This window comes from Anolis carolinensis, chromosome 6, assembly GCF_035594765.1.
Source record: "Anolis carolinensis isolate JA03-04 chromosome 6, rAnoCar3.1.pri, whole genome shotgun sequence".
NCBI lineage: Eukaryota > Metazoa > Chordata > Lepidosauria > Squamata > Dactyloidae > Anolis > Anolis carolinensis.
The window spans coordinates 19,491,487-19,511,065 of NC_085846.1; the positions used below are offsets into that span (position 1 = coordinate 19,491,487).

General features: G+C 37.8%; 1 protein-coding gene across 1 annotated transcript; it reads left to right on the forward strand.

The window, feature by feature from the left end:
• Positions 1-6,538: 6,538 nt before the first annotated feature.
• LOC103279797 (vomeronasal type-2 receptor 26-like) lies at positions 6,539-13,452 on the forward strand. The gene is made up of 4 exons (XM_062957462.1): positions 6,539-6,961; positions 8,595-8,822; positions 10,070-10,196; positions 12,319-13,452. The coding sequence occupies exons 1-4, from the start codon at positions 6,587-6,589 to the stop codon at positions 13,236-13,238; spliced, it is 1,650 nt and encodes a 549-aa protein (XP_062813532.1). The 5' UTR covers positions 6,539-6,586; the 3' UTR covers positions 13,239-13,452.
• The last annotated feature ends 6,127 nt before the right edge of the window (positions 13,453-19,579 follow it).

A 19,579-nucleotide genomic window follows, 5' to 3' on the forward strand; every position in this document is an offset into this window, starting at 1 on the left:
CCCACAGTGGAAAGATAAGTGGTAGTTCCGACAGAGCTAGCTGCATTTTTGGCACCTTTCTCCCATGCGATGATGGGGGAAAGGCCACCCTTTTCCCTTTTCTGATGGGAGCAGGGACAGGGTGCCAACACACCTCGTCCTGTTCCCTACATATGATGGGGGAAAGAAGGAGGGCATGTGGGGTGCTGTGATTGCTGGCAAAACAGAATCAAATGGGGGGGGGGGGGAGGTCGGTGTGAAGATGTCCAAGGAGAACACAGTAGACTTCTGTCGGTTCTTTTATGGCCTATTGCATTATTTATCTTTACGTATGCCTAGCTATGTGGCAGAGATGCTAAGAAGCCTTTTTATGGAATTGTAAAAGTGGGTAAGGAACAAAGGCAAGAGTGCCCAATTCACATCAAGGCCAATCCACATGAGTGCATGATGCTATTTGGGATTAATTCATATGAATACATGATGAACATTTGTGTGCAATGCAAACCAGTCTCTCTGCCAGCTATATTAATCAAAGTTTTATTATAGTCCAAAGACACAAGTAGCTCAGCAATAAAAGGTACACAAGTGCATACAGATTAATAAACCGATTAAATCGATTAAAATGCAGGATGCCACACTATACAAAGTGCATATGAACAAGAGTGAGAACACTGCAAATAAACGTAGAGGCAAATTCAGCCTTAGTCTAATCCATGTAGTTGTCTTAACCTGGCTATCCCAGAGAGAAATTTGACAATGGCCAAAGTCACGTGGGGAGATTATCTCCTAATGAAAACCTTACATAGAAATGGGCTGATCTACCAGGTAGGTCTCTGTAGTGGATTAATAACACTATGTAACAAAATTTGAAAAATACTCTATTCCTGATTTGAAAGTGTTATTTCCTGTTTGATTGTACAATACCTACTTTGAAAGTAATTGTTATACTCCAGAAACTTCATTTTTGTGGCTGTCACAAACTATATCGAATTGATTGACACTATATGAGATATTAGCTGAAAAACTATAGCAAAATGTGCTGCAGGATGTCTCGCAAAAACAAAGTTTTTGCGGTTTAATAAACTTTTTCTATGTTTTTATGATATAATCAATTAGGAAATGACATTTATAACTCAGGAACAAAAATCGTGTTACATAGTTGTAACATACATGTTGTCGATCCTGTTTATAAAAACTGCAGGACAATAAGATTTGATCCATACATCCATATATTCCTGGGTATTGCATGGGCAAAGTCTTGTGTTATGTGGGACTCCCACAAATTTAGCAGGGAACATACATCTTGCCTTGGAGAACAGACAGGAATATTTGGCAATATTGGTTTGCATTAGTGTGCAAATAACCTTTTTGTCGTATGAAGAAGCTTTAGGGCTTGGTTTAAGTATTAGTGCTCTTTCTTTCCTTTTGGTCACAACACTGGTGCTTGAAACTTTATAAAGCACCAGAATACTCCCATTGTTAAAGCCAACAACCTGACTCTTTCGTACACTCTTTTCATCAGTCTTTTGCCCTGCTTTCTTTGTGCTTTGCTATTCCTCAGATAACCCCCCAAAATAACATGTCTCATTTGTAATATTATCTTTGCAATTGTTTTCTCAATGACCACTTCATTGGTGTTAGCCAAAAGTGTTACAGTGGTTTTAGCTTTCATGGTTACGATGGCATCATCAAGGATGGAAAGATGGATGAATAAAGGAGTGGTTGCATTAATTGTTTATTTTCCTGTACTCTATTCAAGTAATCATTTGTGTTACATTGTCATCAGTCCCGTCCCCCCATTTCTTTGACATGCATTCGGAACCTGAAGAAACCATATTAACATGTAATATAAGCTCAGTGGCAACGGCTTACTGTGGCTTTGCTTACATGGTCTTCCAAGCCATTGTCAGTTTTATTGTAGCTTTTCTAGCCAGGAACTTACCCAGCAGTCTCAATGAAGCTAAATTTATCACAATCAGTATTCTCAACTTTTGCACTGTATGGGCATCCTTTATTCCAACCTATTTGAGCACCAAGGGAAAACAGGTGGTGGCCATGGAGATCCTTGCTATCTTAGTTTCCAGTGCTGGGTTGCTAAGTTTCATATTCCCACCCCCCCCCCCCAAATGGTTCATTATAGTTCTGAGGCCTGAAATGAACAAGAAGGAGCTGATTTTAAAGAAAACTAAAGTGACACTCTCCATAGAATGACCCTTTACAATGCAAGTCTATGAATGCAGGCAAGTTCAAAATCTATTTGGATAGGAATTTTTCTTCAGATGTTTGGGGAAATGACTAGCTCATTTAGAATTTAAAATTTCCCCCTTCTACAATTCTTGAACAAAAATGTTTGCTCCAAAGCCTACCAGCAAAAGAAGATTGCTTCTATCAGATGGTGTAAGTTCTAATTGTTCAGTTAACCACATTTCCTGAGACAACTTTGCTATGAGCTTCCTCCTGATATGTTACCAAGGACAAATAAAGGTAGCAAACACAACTTCAGATTAGAATGTTTCACAGTGAAAACCATGTCTAATAAACACCCTCTCCATTGACTTCCTCTATAGTTGTCCTTTTATTTTGAATTGCTTTCACCCTTGAACACTTCATCTCTAATATTTTATGATCAGTAACCAACATCATATTAAGTGTGTGTGTGTGGGGGGGGGGGGGATTATCATGGCCATCTTTGTCTCCTGTTTCAATTCTAGCACTCGTAGTTTTCTCTTGTGATAAGTGAATTTAATAAAACACATAACCTACCATATTGAATGACATATTATAAATATTATATATCATGTTATTCTTTACTTATTCTATAGCCCTTTTCAGACATTTGTCTGATGGCTAAAGGTAAAGAAATAGGCTAAACATAGGTAAAGAAATAGAGCTTCCTTCTCTTTCTCTGCTCCCAGAGAAAGATTCTCTATGTTAAGGGGGGAAATGTGAAAGTGCAAATCAGTTGAGATACCATGCTTTATTGCAGTTTTTGTTTTCATTGAATATTTTTTCGTTTTCACTGCTCCGACCAAGGGCCCTTCCACACAGCTAGATAACCCAGAATATCAAGGCAGATAATTCACAATATCTGCTCTGAACTGGGTTATCTGTCCACACTGCCATATAATCCTGTTCAATGTGGATTTTATAATTTTATAGTCATGGAGTAGGGAGCTGCTCTGGAGAATTCCCCAGCTTCTTGTAATGTGAGGTAAAACAAATTAAAAAGTGCATGGTAGGATGACACTTGGACAATTTTTGAAGAGTTTGGAGGCAACAATAGGGAAGAAAGTTATGAAAGATTCCTCCTACCATTGCTACAAACACTAAAATAATGCCTCTGCTCAAAAATAACAGCTTGGCATTCAGCATGGGGATATCTTCATTTTAGCGAAGAGTCTCATAATTACCAAATTGTAGTGATTAACTCTGTTGCTTTCAAACCCTCCTTTGGAGTTCCAGTGGACTATGTCAAAACTAAGAATAAAGAATGGTATAAATATATTCCAGAGGCATTCGATATCAGAGCAAGGGTCTGGATGGAATCTCCTGTTTATATGGGAATTAATAGTTCCTCTGAAAACTTCAAGCTACTGAGAAATTTATTAAAATCTGGCTGTTGTCGTAATCATGAAAGCTGTAGTTCTGCTTAGAGTTAGGATGATAATAATAATAGTGTTGCTGTTATTGCTGCTGCTGCTGCCTTCCATGGTTTGTAAAGGAAATGTGGGTCAGTGTCAGGTTATAAATGACCAACTCATTTTGCACAGGTATCTTCAGTCAGGAGATCTGCTCTTGGGTGGCCTTGTTCATCACATCAACTTTCTGAAACCTTTTGCAGAAACACATGATCTGATACAGTCTGAAGATTTCTTGTAAGAATTCCAACCCTCTACACAAACATATATCTTGTATCATCTGTATATATTGGGTCAAGTGCACTGCCTTGGCCTCCTATAGTACATTAGGTAATGCAGGTTTTCAATAAGGGTGATTTTTTTTAAATCCATTTCTATACACACCCCAGATTCAGAGGTGTTACTTTAAAGCAGTGATTCTCAACCTGTGGGTCCCCAGGTGTTTTGGCCTACAACCAGAAATTCCAATCAATTTACCAGCTGTTAGGATTTCTGGGAGTTGAAGGCCAAAACATCTGGGGACATATAGGTTGAGAATCACTGCCTTAGAGAAACTCTGGTGTCAGTGAAGACAACCATATGTGAAAGCCTGTGACAATGTTGTTTGCCCAAGGCGAAAGTTAATAGCATAGTGACTAGAGTTTGCTATTTTTTTTTCTTACAACCAACACTTATACTGTAAAAATATTATAGTTGACCAGTTTTCTAATGGTGGTTTGGTCAATGATAACTCCTTCTGGTGGACAGACAGTATAGTCCAACTCCATGAAAACAGAAAAGTTTAGTTTCTTTTTCCTTCACTGAAATGTAAAATGAACTTACTTTGGTGAAATATTTTTTACTGGATTTGGTGATTGTGCTGCCTTTCTTACCTTGCTCTCATGAATAATGTTACACGGGCACTGTATTGCTAAATTAATGAAAATCATGGACAATGTAGTGCAATTATTTTATACAAGGATAATGTTATAAAAAGGCAGGAAATATTTGTGACATGCTGTGGAAATCTCATTGCAGCGTAACAACTCAGAATTGCCAAAACATCCTTGCCTTTGTATCTGCCATAAAGGAAATTAATGAGAATCTTAACATCTTGCCCAATGTCTCCCTGGGATTTCATATTTATGATAGCCATGCGAACACAAAGTGGAGTTACCATGCTGCGTTGCGACTAATTTCTCCAAAAAATCACTTCATTCCAAACTACAAGTGTGATACTGAGGACAATCTTATTGCAGTTGTTGAAGGTCTTGACTTGGAATCATCCCAACAAATAAAATATATTCTGGACATCTATAAGATTCCTCAGGTGAGATGTGTGTGTGTGTGTGTGTGTGTTCACACTTTGTGGTTTTTTTTTTCCTTTAGAGTTTGGTTTATTGTATAGAATCAATGGGCCTTCTTTCTTCTGGGGGCTCATCTACATAGTCATCAAAATCTTGGGTCGGTCCAAAGCATTTTGCTCTGGGGCAGTCCTCGATTCCATGGAGCTTTTCAGAAGCTTCTCCTTGACTTCTCAACTGTTATTTGTTTCAGTCAGTATTTCTTGATGGATTTCCAAACTTTTTGCTCCTATCATGTTGGAAGGTTGAAGAAGAAAACGTCTTTTTCTCTGTTCCTTGTCTTCCAGTTTTGATGTCATTGCTTGACTAATCCACTTTTAGCAAAATGAACACTATGACTTGTTTAAGTATAGGAACCAACTTGAGGCAAGATAGTGTCCATTTGCTATGTTTTACTTATATGCTTCAGATGATCAACTGCATGATTGACAGTTTGCTTTCAAGCACAAAGGGCTGGTTATGACCTATAAAGCTCTATATGTCATGGGTCCAGGCTGAGGCTGTATACATTATAAGATCCTAAGGGAAATTTTTCTCTCAGACTTCTCAATGGCTAGTCCCAGACTCTCAAAAGTGGCTGGATTGACCCTCTCTCTGCTATTTTTTTATTTTATTAATAAGCTATTCTTTTTAGTGGAAGTGCTCAGCTTTTATTTTCTTCATTGTTTTATAATGTATATGATAATTTTAAATTGTCTAGCTAGGGACTCAGGGTGCATCTACACTGCAGAATTAATGCAATTTGATTCCAATTTAACTGCCTTGGCCCAATGTTAAAGAATCCTGGGAATCACGTTTTGGCAGAGAAAGCTTGCAAAACTACACAAGCCTATGAGTCCAAAGCATTGAGCCATGGCAGTCAAAGTGGTGGCAAACTGCAATAATTCCATAGTGTAGCCACACCCTCATATATTGAGAATGGCAATGCTGATCTGGAGTGGGGTACTTTACATCAATACCACTGAAGTCCAAACAGCTAACACCTAGCTGGCTTGGGGGCTTGCAAATGTCAAAGGTGGCATTAAAAATGTAGAGTTAGAGTTACAGTGGACAATTATGTCACCTGCTATTCTCACATTCTAACATGTGGTTGAAAAAAAGGTACAATAGGGGACGTATTTCCTTTTGAAAATCATTTTATCTATCCTTCAATTACCAACATATGTTTAGCTTTTATATGGTTCAGCGATGATGGATGATAATCAACAGCTTCCCCTCTATCCAATGGTCGCAAATGAAACCCAACAATACAAAGGGATTCTCCAGTTACTTCTCCATTTCAAATGGACATGGATTGGATTGTTTACTTCAGTTGGTGTGAATTTAGAATGGATTCCTAAGGTTGTGGTTCCAGAATTTTCCCAGCATGGCATTTGTTTTGCCTTCTTGGACACAATTCCCCATTTTCAGATAGGTTTGTATAAGGTCATTGAAAAATTTAAAGCACAAGTCTCTGAGAGAATCATGACAAGCTCTGCCAATGTTTTTGTCTTCTTTGGAGATCCTCATTCTGTGTTGATTTTCACTTGGTTCATTGGCTTGTCTGGCATGAAAGAAACAATGCACAAGGCAAGAGGTAAGGTATGGATCTTGACAGATCAGCTGGAATTACAATATTATAGTAATATGGGGAAATTGAGAGATGATGTACCAGTATTTCAAGGGGCTCTCTCTATTGCTGTCCATTCTAATGAACGCCCAGGATTTCAACCATTTATTAAAAATTATTCTTATAGCACAAAAGAAGATGGTTTTATCAAGGACTTTCCTGGTGTTATCCCAAATTCCCTTTTAGGCACCAGCAATGTAGATATGTCTAATGAGGAAGAGACACAGTATGATCTTTTTCAGTTTGTTTTAAAAAAACACATTGCTGGGCACAGCTACACAATCTACAATGCTATTTATGCTGTAGCTCATGCTCTACAGATCATGCATTCATGTCAATCCAGAAGAGGAAGTGGACAGAGGAAAAAACTTCTAAAGCAAGAGCCATGGAAGGTAATGTCATGTCTTCTCATGTTGTTTGTATCCTTTGAGCATGATAGATAGCCAGATCACCCCTTCCTTCTACAAGTTGTATGTTTTATCTTGCAAATGTCAGCAATCACATCCAAGGATAACCAATAATTCTTTTGAGCTGTGGCCAAAGAAACAATAATTACAAGACCACCAAGATAAAAGAAGTAATCCAGCTGGGTCAAACCATGTTGTCCCCACTGTATGTTTCAGATTCCATCCCATTGATGCAATGAGACGGAGACAGACAGTGGATGCTGTGGAGTACTGCACTCTACATCAGTATCGGGGGGTTTTGCCCATGTAGATGCACCCTATGATAGTAACAAACCTTAAACATATGGACAAATCATGGGTTTAATGAATACACACTAGCACACATGACAAAGGGAAAAACTGATAGAGACAAAGGCACAGACACATATACAGAGGGAAATGTAACTGAATATTTTTTTTAAAAAACTACCTTAACGTAGTTGATTTTACAGCTGTTGCAAACATTCAGTGGCCAGAGATCCCTCCATAGTTAAGGGAATTAGCATACAAGAAGTTGGTTTCATCAAGGACTTCTGGTCATTTGCCTTTCTTGGTGTTATCTAAAATTCCCTTTTAGGCAGAAGCAGTGCAGATATGTCCAGTGGGGAAGAGCAGTATGATGGAATTATGTTATATGAATTATATTATGTGAAAATCCTTCTGCAGATCTGAAGCAGGGTAACTTTTCATATGTAGAAGTGGAGGTTCTAAGATACATGATTTGCCCTGTGCACTTTACCTTGTGTAGTTTGCCCTGTTATACATGGGCCAAATAAAAACATAGTCACCCTGAACCTGCTGCAAAGAGTCCATACAAAGTGCACTCAATTTTATAGCATAAGCACTGCTTCCAGATTTTAATCTGGCATAAGAAAAATAATTTTGTGGAGATAAAAGATAGGGTATAAACAAATAGAAGAAGAGGAGGAGGAAGAGGAAGAACCACTACCACCACCACCATTTACTCCAGAGTTTCCAGGAAACTGCAGAATGACCCCCAGTGTTTTGAATGTGTAGACAGCTGGATCTGAAGTGATATAGTATTCACTTGCCAAAAGATCCACCACTGTTTTGATATCCAAAAGCAGTTCCCTGACAGAGACTTGCTGTCAATATTGCTTCTAGTGATCACATGGCTGGGTGCCTTGTTGTGACTTCACCATAAATGACATTGCTAGCAAAGATCTGCCAGGGATCCACTTCTGGCTGCTGAAACAGCAACATCAACCTTCATGAGAACAGGGCTGTGATACTGATGTGCTGTGTCAGCCTGGCCAGCCATATAGACTAAAAAAAAAGGCTTTGAGAGACTACCATGCTAGTACATGTGAATTCTGAGAGTTGTAGCCAGGGCAACTCCTGAATAGACTATTCCAGAATATTCCAACTGGGTGGTTTTGATTATGTATGTATATTGAAGGGTTGAATAGACTTAGCTGGGATTTCAAACCCTGTAAACATGGTGATATTTATAAGAATACACAGGATATAGATTGGTATGTAGCTAAGAAACAGATTTGGCTTCTATTTTCATCTTTTTATTAAATAAACCCACACCTATCTTTCCTTCCCCATATAGCTCCATCATTTTCTGAAGCAGGTTTCTTTTAACAACAGTGCTGGAGACAAGATTTCCTTTGACCAGTATGTGGTGCTAATAACAGATTTTGATGTAATAAACTGGGTCACACTTCCAAACCATTCTTTTGCCAGAGTAAAAGTTGGAAGCATAGATCCAAAGGCTCCTGTAGGCCAAGGATTGATTATTAATGCATCTGGCATTCTGTGGTACAACGGGATTGAACAGGTAAGAATTGAATGCAATCATTCATGATCTTTTTTCAAAAATAAAGATGCAACTACCCTGCTCCTTCAAAAATAAGACATACCCATAAATAAGTCATAGCAGAATTTCTAAGCATTTGCACAATATAAGCCATACCCTGAAAATAAGACATAGTGATAGGCGTGGCTATGCAGCGTACAAGGCCGGCTGTCCCATCTAGCAACAGTCAGTGAGTCTCTCTCACCCCACACAAACACCAGTAAGCTGCTGCTCTCCAGCACTGACTAGCAACAGTCTGTGGGTCTCTCTCACCCCACACAGGGGGATAGGGGAAAAACTTTAGCAAGCAGAGATCATCCCATAAATGCAGATTGTTGTACCATACTTGATAAAAAAAATAAGACACCCCTGAAAATAAGTCATAGTGTATCTTCTTGAGGAAAAAATAAATTCAGATAATGTCTTATTTTCGGGGAAACAAAGTATTGAATAGAAATGTCAAGAATATTCCCAAATTGCACCAACCATAACACATAAGAATTCCTCAACATGAATTTATGTTATGAATGGTTTTGTACATTTTCCAGTGATTTTCCACATTTATGGACTTTTGTGAAAATTTTATGTCCACACTCACATACAGAGGCCATCTACATTTTATTTTTCTTCATCTTCAGTTGTACAAAGAAGTTCTGAAATGTCAAAATCATTTTAAAATGTTCAAAACTTCTCATTACCTCAAATAGCAGAAAGATTCCTAGATTTTTTTATTCATCTGAAAATAACAATAACTGTAACAGTAACAATAATAATTTATATTACATATCTCATATATAAATAAACATATATACACATAAAGAAAACTGATGACAATGCTCATTCTTACAGGAGGGTGTCTATTTGCTGCTTTTCAAATAACCAGCTTAGGGATGGTTTGAAGTAATGCATTTTACATTCATATGTTAAAGCTTATAGATCTAACCCAGTTTCTTCTAGGTTATCTCGATCAACCCATTCCTGAAAACATCTGAACTGAGAAGGAGAAAAAGAAAAAATTAATTGTATCAAATTTATTTGTTTCCAAATGTCTAAAAGGATCTTATGGCATCTTAGAAACCAGAATGTTTGAAGTTTAAAATAATTGCAGAAACAGCATTTTTGATTACATGCTGGCCATCTGTGTATTGTATGAAGTTCTTTTCTGAACCTTAATCATTCCCATGCATTGTTCTGAAGAGTAACTTTCATTCTTACCATTGGTAAATTAGGTACAGCTCCTTTCTGTGTGTAATGATAAATGTCACCCTGGTTACCACAAAGAAAAGAAAGAAGGGGTGGTGTTCTGCTGCTATAATTGCATTCCATGTCCAAAAGGAAAGATTTCTGATCAGTTTGGTGAGAATTTTACTTTCAACACCCCTTGCCTGCAACAATTCCAAACCAGTGCAAATGAGCTTTCAAAGTTAAAGAGACATTTGTTACAAAAGAGGGAAATAAACAGTTGAGTCCTGATAGGGCTCCATAGATGGTAGTGGTTCCTTTAAACATGTTCAAAAATGATCTGGAATTAGTCTCAGACATAATTCTTATGATCCCATGTTATTTATGTTGTTTGACCAAAAAACGGGATGTGGCACATTGAAGAGGTTCGAAAAAAATCCTTCACACGGGGAGAATAACAATGAAAATTAATGAAATTAATACATTTGGTTGACTGGTTGCTGATACAATATCCTCAGAGCAGTGAGTTGATTGGATTTCCTACAACTCAGCAGATGGTGCAGGCATTTATTTGCTATGCATCTTTTGAATTTAGCCTTTTTCAAAGAAAAAGACAAAAGAACCACAAATAGAGAAATGAATGAAATGATTTACAGGGATAGTTATATATCTTAACCAGAATCTTAACCAGATTCAAATCCCTGCTGAAAAGTTTCTGAAAAAGACATGGAATGAGGGGTTGTTGGTGTTGTTATTATTGTAAGAGCAGTTTTAGGCAACATATTCAATTATTTAATCAGAACTGTTAACAAAACCAGAAACAGAATTGTTTTATAATTGTAACTGGAGTATGAAATGCTATAGTACAGGAACTTGTACAGTTTCACAAGGAGATCAGTGAAGCTGTTTTTTGTATTATTTTCTCAATATCAATTTCAATGTTATTGACAAAAACCATCAACATGTACCTGGCTGAAATGGTGACTGATTATTATTATTATTATTATTATTATTATTATTATTATTATTTTATGACACAGCAAACAAGATAGATATGCTGGATTTCATATCACAAAATCACAAGTTGAACACTTCCCAAGTGTCTAGGACTGTGTGATGTATTTTTGGATGATGCGATTATTATTATTATTATTATTATTATTATTATTATTATTATTATTATTATTATTTGTAGTAGTAGTACTAGTATTTCTTACTCACCTATCCTTATGGATTAATGCAAGAAACAACAACATATTAAAATACAACATATACAATCAATTTAAACCCAAAACACAGTAAAAATACTTTTTTTTACTGCACTCATATACTTATTAATATGCACATATTAAAACACCTAGTACATAATGTGAAAATCATAACTTAGAAATCATCTTGAGATAAGCCATAAAACCTCTTCTTGTACAGTCTTGTGACAGCTGAAGAAAAAGTAATTTTGGGCCCTATCTACCTGGACCATATATTCCGAAATGGGTGAGAACTGTTTACATGTCATGTGGGATCCAATGCAGTGCATAGCCCCAAACATGGAGCACAGTTGTGGAATTCTTAGAAACTCACTTAAATCTCAGGAACAGCCCTGAACTCCAAGGTGGTGTGAACAATTTGGTTATTTCTAATTCTGAGCCATTTCTTGTGTTCACATATACCAGTATGACTTTGTTTGCATTTCGCGGCCTAGGAAAAATTGGATCACAGTTACTTGTATCTTTTTCTGTTTGTTTGTTGCCACAGTGGGGAATGTAGAGCTCAAAAGTCCCTTTGCTAATGTCATCAAAGGTGCCTATATCAACACAGTGGAACTCCATGGCTACCACTACATTGACCAAAAATGACACAAGTAAGGGTGGTTATCCAGTGGGGTTGAACCAGGTTCACCCCTGCTGGATACTTTGGATTCTATCCTGCATTCATAGCAGGATGGAGATGGACGCTGGGGTTGGTCTGGGGTACTGCCACTCCAGACTGACATCCCATAAAGTGACCCGAGTAACTGCTGCCAAGCTAGTCCTGGCTGAATGAAGTAAATGTCTCCCAGTGGGCCTGAATGTAACAAAACAAAATTAAGAATGAGAAGATGGCTAGGCATTGTTGTTCTTTTCTGTTCCCTTACTCAAGCAGGCATCTCTACTCCGTGGTTATCAATCTCGCCTCCATTCCCAGATGTTGATGTAGATTGAGAAACTGAAGAAATAATAGCTATTGAGTTTTATGTTGAAATTAATTGACCATGTAATAAATTTCATTAAGTAATAGTGCAACCTTTCTTTTTCAGATATGACCAACTGCTTTCAATGCCATGAAGATCGCTATCCAAATAAATACAGGAATGCTTGCATTCCCAAAGTAGTGACCTTCTTATCTTTTGAGGAACCATTGGGTATTGGTTTAACCTCTTTGACTCTTTCCTTTTTGTTGATGACAATTCTGGTGTTTGGGATATTTTTGAAACACCGTAGCACTCCCATTGTCAAAGCTAACAACGAGACGCTCACCTACAACCTTCTCTTCTGTCTTTTTCTGTGTTTTCTTTCTGCTTTGCTATTCATTGGCCATCCTAGGAAGATGACCTGTCTCCTCCAACAAGCTGCTTTTGGCATTGTCTTTTCAGTTGCGATTTCTTGTGTATTGGCAAAAAATCTCACAGTGCTCTTAGCATTTATGGCAACCAAACCAGGATCCAGATTAACTAAGTGGATAGGTAAAAAACTGGCCAATGCCATTATTCTGTCCTGTTCCCTAATTCAAACAGGTTTGTGTGCTGTGTGGCTGGCAACTGATCCCCCATTTCCTGATCTGGACATGCACTCAGTGGCTGAAGAAATTGTACTGGAATGCAATGAAGGCTCAGTGACCATGTTTTACTGTGTTTTGAGTTATATGGTCTTCCTGGCAATTGCTAGTTTTACTGTAGCCTTTCTAGTCAGGAAGTTACCCAACAATTTCAATGAAGCTAAATTTATCACTTTCAGTATGCTCATCTTTTGCAGTGTGTGGTTATCCTTTGCTCCGGTCTATCTGAGCACGAAGGGGAAATATGTGGTAGCTGTGGAGATCTTTTCTATCTTGACTTCCAGTGGTGGTTTGCTGAGTTTCATCTTCTTCCCCAAATGCTACATTATTGTCCTGAGGCCTGAGCTGAATAATAAAGAACAGCTCATCAAAAGAAAAGTACCTCTCCCTATAACTCAGTGAAATACATGGTAGCTGTGGAAATCTTTTCCATTTTATCCTCCAGTGCTGGGCTGCTGGGTTTTATTTTCTTCCCCAAATGCTATATTATTGTGTTAAAGCCAGAACGGAACATAAAAAAGCAACTAATAAGGAGGAAAAATTAGGACATTGCTTGATTCCACATACGATTTTATAAGTTTTTACTCATTGCTGACAAACTTCCTGTCACAACTGAAGCATGATTTTGCTGACATTTATAACATCCTGAAAAATGTAAATGTAAAGATCTTATTAAATATTCTAACTGTTGAAAAAAAATGATGTCTGGATATCTTACGAGTTTTTTCTGTTTAGCAGTTGGGAACTTTGCACAAAGATCTTTGTACAGAATTTTGTGTAAATGAATATATTGGATAAAAAAAATCCCTGAAATGTAGAATACCATTGAAAACAATGGGAAAATCCTCTCATCAAAGGGGGAATAATTTTAATGCTCTGGTTTTATGTTAAATAAATGCAGAGATTCCTATTGTAAGCATACTTTGTTAACTCGAAATGGCTAGGCATTGTTGTTCTTAAAATGGAAAATTAATCCATAGTTTAGTGTTAGTTTACAAACTTGGTTTGTTTAAACCCATACTTCTTCTAATTTATGATATCGCTAACAAGGGTATTTGTTTCAAAAGGATGGGGACAAGAGCATGAGACACAAAATATTCATTCATTTTTATTATTTGGGACAGTAGCAATAAGAAAAGAAAAGGAGATTATCAGGTAACTTTTTGCAAAAAGCATGAACATTTGTTATATTTTGGCCACTGTAGAAAAGCACCAAGTAAAGACATTGGGAATCTGTCAAATGGATCTGGATAGCATATAAGACATCTCACAATCATAAGGGATGGACCTTGCACCATGGCAAGCCCTAGGCATTTCTCTCAGGGCAAATTGCTGTTACATGTGGCAGAGGCCAACTCCACTCCCCATGAACTACCACATGTGATGGAGGCCATCAGTGCTCCATAGAATCATAGAATCATAGAATCATAGAATCATAGAATAGTAGAGTTGGAAGAGACCACATGGGCCATCCAGTCCAACCCCCTGCTAAGAAGCAGGAAATCGCATTCAAAGCACCCCCGACAGATGGCCATCCAGCCTCTGCTTAAAAGCTTAAAAGCCTCCAAAGAAGGAGCCTCCACCACGGCCCCGGGGAGAGAGTTCCACTGTCGAACAGCTCTCACAGTGAGGAAGTTCTTCCTGATGTTCAAGTGGAATCTCCTTTCCTGTAGTTTGAAGCCATTGTTCCGTGTCCTAGTCTGCAGGGCAGCAGAAAACAAGCTTGCTCCCTCCTCCCTTTGACTTCCCTTCACGTATTTGTACATGGCTATCATGTCTCCTCTCAGCCTTCTCTTCTGCAGGCTAAACATGCCCAGCTCTTTAAGCCGCTCCTCATAGGGCTTGTTCTCCAGACCCTTGATCATTTTAGTCGCTCTCCTCTGGACGCTTTCCAGCTTGTCAACATCTCCCTTCAACTGTGGTGCCCAAAATTGGACACAGTATTCCAGGTGTGGTCTCAAAACATCACATGTGTTGATCAATGACATTCTCTCTGGCATTCTCCAGCCCATCAAACGCGGCTGGGCCCAACTGCACTCCCTATGGATCATCACATATGGTGGCCAACTGCATCCCTGATAGAAAAGAGTCGAAGCCCTGCCTTCCAGGTCAATCAACAGTAGGTAGTTTCACAGACCATCCAGAAGTATGAGATAAACATGTGAGCCAGCTACCTTGACAGTAGACCAGTGGTTCTCAACCTGTGGGTCCCCAGGTGTTTTGGCCTACAACTCTCAGAAATCCCAGCCAGTTTATCAGCTGTTAGGATTTCTGGGCATTGAAAGCCAAAACATCTAGGGATCCAGCAGGTTGAGAACCACTGCTGTAGACTAACAGAAAAACAAATCTTCTCAGGATAAATATGGGAATTGGAGTGTTGTATCATCATATTATAGACCAATGGCAAAAGAGCTCAATATAGGCTTCATCTGAAGGACCAAATATCCAAGGCTTGCCAAACATTCCCATTTCTTTTTCCTCCAACTCAACAGATTTACTGTATGTACTTCTAATATTTCCCATTTGGGTGCCCCATTGATTGTGTCATCTTTGGCAATGAAAAACAAAAGGAACAAACTAAAAGTTGATGATGAAACTTTTTTTAAGTACTTGTTTTTTACACTCTTCTCTTTAGTTTCATCTACAGCCCAATACTCCAGGGAAATAGCTTATAACTGTGTAATTATCTCAAATTTCCTGCATTTCTTTGAGGCCAGAAACATGATCAATAATGCAGCTTATGAAATCCTATAAAAAGGAACTTTGCAATCCAACAATAAGCAGAATACATTGAGTGGGCAATATCCACAGACTCCTTTGATCAAAATAAACCCACAATAATTGCAGAAAGACTGTTAAAAGTATGTTGTGTGTGGGTATAATATGGAAACGTGAGATTGTATGTCAGTTTTTTTTCCCTGAGATGGCAGGGATATTTATGCTGTCTGTAGTCTTCCTATTGTTGCAGTCATCTCAAATGGAGGAGAAGCCACAGACCACAATGTGTTTCATCAGTGGTAACTTCCAGCTACCATATGAATATTACCAAAGCGGAGACTTATTGATTGGGGCAATTTCTTCCCAGTTTGGTATGCTGTCTGATGGAATGGTTTTCGATGAGCATCCCAGCACAAAGTTTGAAAATGAACTAATGTATGGATGTAATTTTTGAACATGCATTTAAATTTACAAGCATGCTTTAAAATGTGTATGCTCCCTTCTTGAGATAATCTGTGTGTGTATGTGTGTGTGTATACATATATATGTACATGAATATACACACACATTCTTTTGCTTTCTCCTTAGAGCTGGTTTTAAATTCATTTTAGTCCTATTTTCATCCAGTCTATATACTGCCTCATCCTCTATATGATAGTGTTCTGTATCTTCCATTACTTCCTTCTGATTACATTTTCACTCTCCTTCTAAGTTTTCGCTTCAGTGTATCTCTTCTGCTGTTTATGGTCCCTTGTATAGCTGTTGTATTTTGTTTCAACCTTAGTTTTTTTTATCTCTCCATCAAAAGCATGGGCGACCCACCTACTTAGAACTGCATCATGTGTTTTGTCAATTTTATAATATAGCAATATTCTCTTTGTAGTATAACTTATGTCTGGCCATATTATTGTATTAATTTCCTTTCTTCCATTTCATCGTTATGAGTGTGACTTCTTTGTCATTCTGCAGTTCCTGAAGGGGAGTGTTAGATGAGATTCTAATGGCAAAAACAGCCTTGAAGTATTTGTGTGGGGAACAAGAAAAAGAGCCACACCTCATGTTTATGAGCTACCTTGGAAGAAAGGAGAAATTGAGACTCTGGAATAGTACCTCTAAAGTTAGCAAGATTCACAATAGTCTAGACATTTTGACTTCTATTTGACAGTTTTCCTCCTGGTTGTATTAGGAACTGAGAAAGTAAGAGAAGGTTTCCATCATAATAGCAGAAATTAGAGGAGGTGGAAGCTTTATGCAATATCTAATAGTCATTGCTTGTTTATTTGTATTTGAAATACATTACAAAATCTAATACAGGCATTATTCAGTGAATTTTACACCTATGTATTTGAATGGGTGCATTGCATTGCATTCAAACTCTACTTTTATAGCTGTATTCCTGTGTCATTTATATGGAATTAAATTGCACAGCAAAAAATGATTAAATTTTGCGCAGATACAAAGCAGTGTAAACCTTTTGCTGAAATTGGTAGTACAGTAGAGTCTCACTTATCCAAGACTCGCTTATCTAACGTTCTGGATTATCCAACACATTTTTGTAGTCAATTTTTTCAATTCATCGTGATATTTTGGTGCTAAATTCGTAAATACAGTAATTACTACATAGCATTACTGCATATTGTCAAATTTGTTGTATAACATGATGTTTTGGTGCTTAATTTGTAAAATCATAACTTAATTTGATGTTTAATAGGCTTTTCCTTAATCCCTCATTATCCAACATATTCGCTTATCCAACATTCTGCCGGCCTGTTTATGTTGGATAAGTGAGACTCTACTGTATTTACATTATAATCTTATGTCTATTACAAATTAAGTTCCATTGGCCCAATGCTATGCTTAGTCTTAAGTAAGTTTTAGCTCAACCTGTACTTTATTTTAGTTGCATATTAAGCACAACATTGCTTTCAAAACCAAAACTTTAAAAATTCACATTGAATAAGAGTATAGTAAAATAGTGGGGCAATTACTAAGAAAGTTTCTTCAGGTAGTTAACATCAAAGAAAGATTGGAATGGCTCATTTCTTCTGAGTCTGAATGTATGTCTTCTTTCATGTTCAAAACTGAAATATCAGTAACGCTGATCTGTTTTAGCACCTTTTTCAATGAAATGCTATGAGGAGACATCTGTTGCATACATTTTACAATTATAGATGCATAATTCATCTAATCATTTTCATTAGACCAACACTGAAGAACTATCAACATCTTCTGGCCCTGGAATTTGCTGTGAAGGAAGTAAACAGCAACCCCAAAATCTTATCAAATATCAGCCTGGGCTTCCATGTCTATGACAGTTATTTCAATGCAGGAATGACTTATCAAAACACTCTGAAACTTCTCTCCACCTGGAAAAGGATTGTCCCCAACTTTCACTGTAACAAGAAAAAGAATCTGGTTGCTGCCATTGGAGGACTTGACGCTGAAGTCTCTTATTGCATGGCCACAATCACCGGCATTTACAAGATTGCACAGGTACAGCAAGTGCTTTTTCTCATTGCTTTTTTTGGGGGGGGGGGGAGTTAAAATTACATTTCACCTTTCATGTTACACTCAGGATATTCCCTACTTTTCTCCTTTGAAAAAATATCTGCAACTAATTAAAAGGCATGTGTGCTTGCTCCAAAGAAATCAAAATTGGAAGAAAAGCTTTTGGTAATAGTCCTTTCCTAGTGTGTGGGAAACATGGGATTATGTGTCATTTTGGAGGTCTGTATTTGCAAGTTTTTATAACTTGTAGGGTCAGTGTTCTGATGGTGCACTGCTCATTACAGATAAGTTTAGATCCCCCCATATGTATTTCCAATTAGAATTATTTTAAATGAATAGTTGTTTTATTTCTAAGAATCTTTATTAAGGAACCTCAAAAGGTTCAAATCCCTGCTCAGTAATGGAAATCCTCTGGATGTATTTGGGGAAGTCACACTCACAACCTCAGAAGAAAGCAATGGCAAACACCCTCTTCAAAAACCTAGTAACTTTAGGATCTCTGCAAGTTGGAAAACATGGAAAGCACATAACACACAGTGAATAAAAAGAAAAGAAGGGGAAATGAGAACGTTTAAACAAAACATTTGTGTGCCGCCACTAGGCTTGTGGAATTTGTCTGGACTGTGATCCATTTTGGTATCCAAATTTCAGTGGGTACTTGGACCCATTTTCGGGAGCCTCCCAAAATCGGCTAATGGGAAAAAATGGGACTCAGCAATCAAAAGATCCAGAAGACCTGGCCCATTGGCAGCAATGAGGAACTTACGAGGCTCCTCTCCCTTTCTCTTAAACCTAAGTTTAAGGCAAGGGCTTAAGAAACCCACCTTCCTGGGATCCTTTCCTTTTTGTCTTTCAAGGAGACTTGGATTTCAGGCAACACCCTTTCTTTGGATCCTTTCCCTTCTAACAGATGCCTCCCTCCTCACACTCCACATGTAGCTGAAATCAAAGCAGACTTTTTCAGCAGCCACTGTTCTTTTGCGGCCAGAAAATAACAGCTGTGGAGCGCATGCCGTTATGGGCGTCCTAATCAGCCAAACATCGTTTTTGAAAATGAATCTGTGCACAACACTAGTCACCACTACTGCGAGGGCACGAATTATAACTTAAGATTCCCAATTTACATATTTCACATGTACTATACTTTAAAGCAAGGAAATATCCTTCCAGACTGATTTGCTAAGTGATATGAAACAAAACTACTTTTGCTGAGTTGTTCTCCAAGATGTAAAAAGAAATATGTCCAGAATTGATTGAAGGATAAAATATATATTAAATCTCATAGAAGAAACTTGACACATGGCAATCCAAGCAATACTGTTGTTAATAAAAAGTCAATTCCTTTTGGTCTAGATTGGCTACTGTGTATTGGCTCCAGTGATGAGTGAAAAACCCCAATACCCTTTTTTCTATCGGATGGTCCCAAATGAAGTATACCAGTACAAAGGGATTGTCCAGCTCCTTCTGCATTTCCAATGGACTTGGGTTGGGATGATGGCAGCTGATGATGACAATGG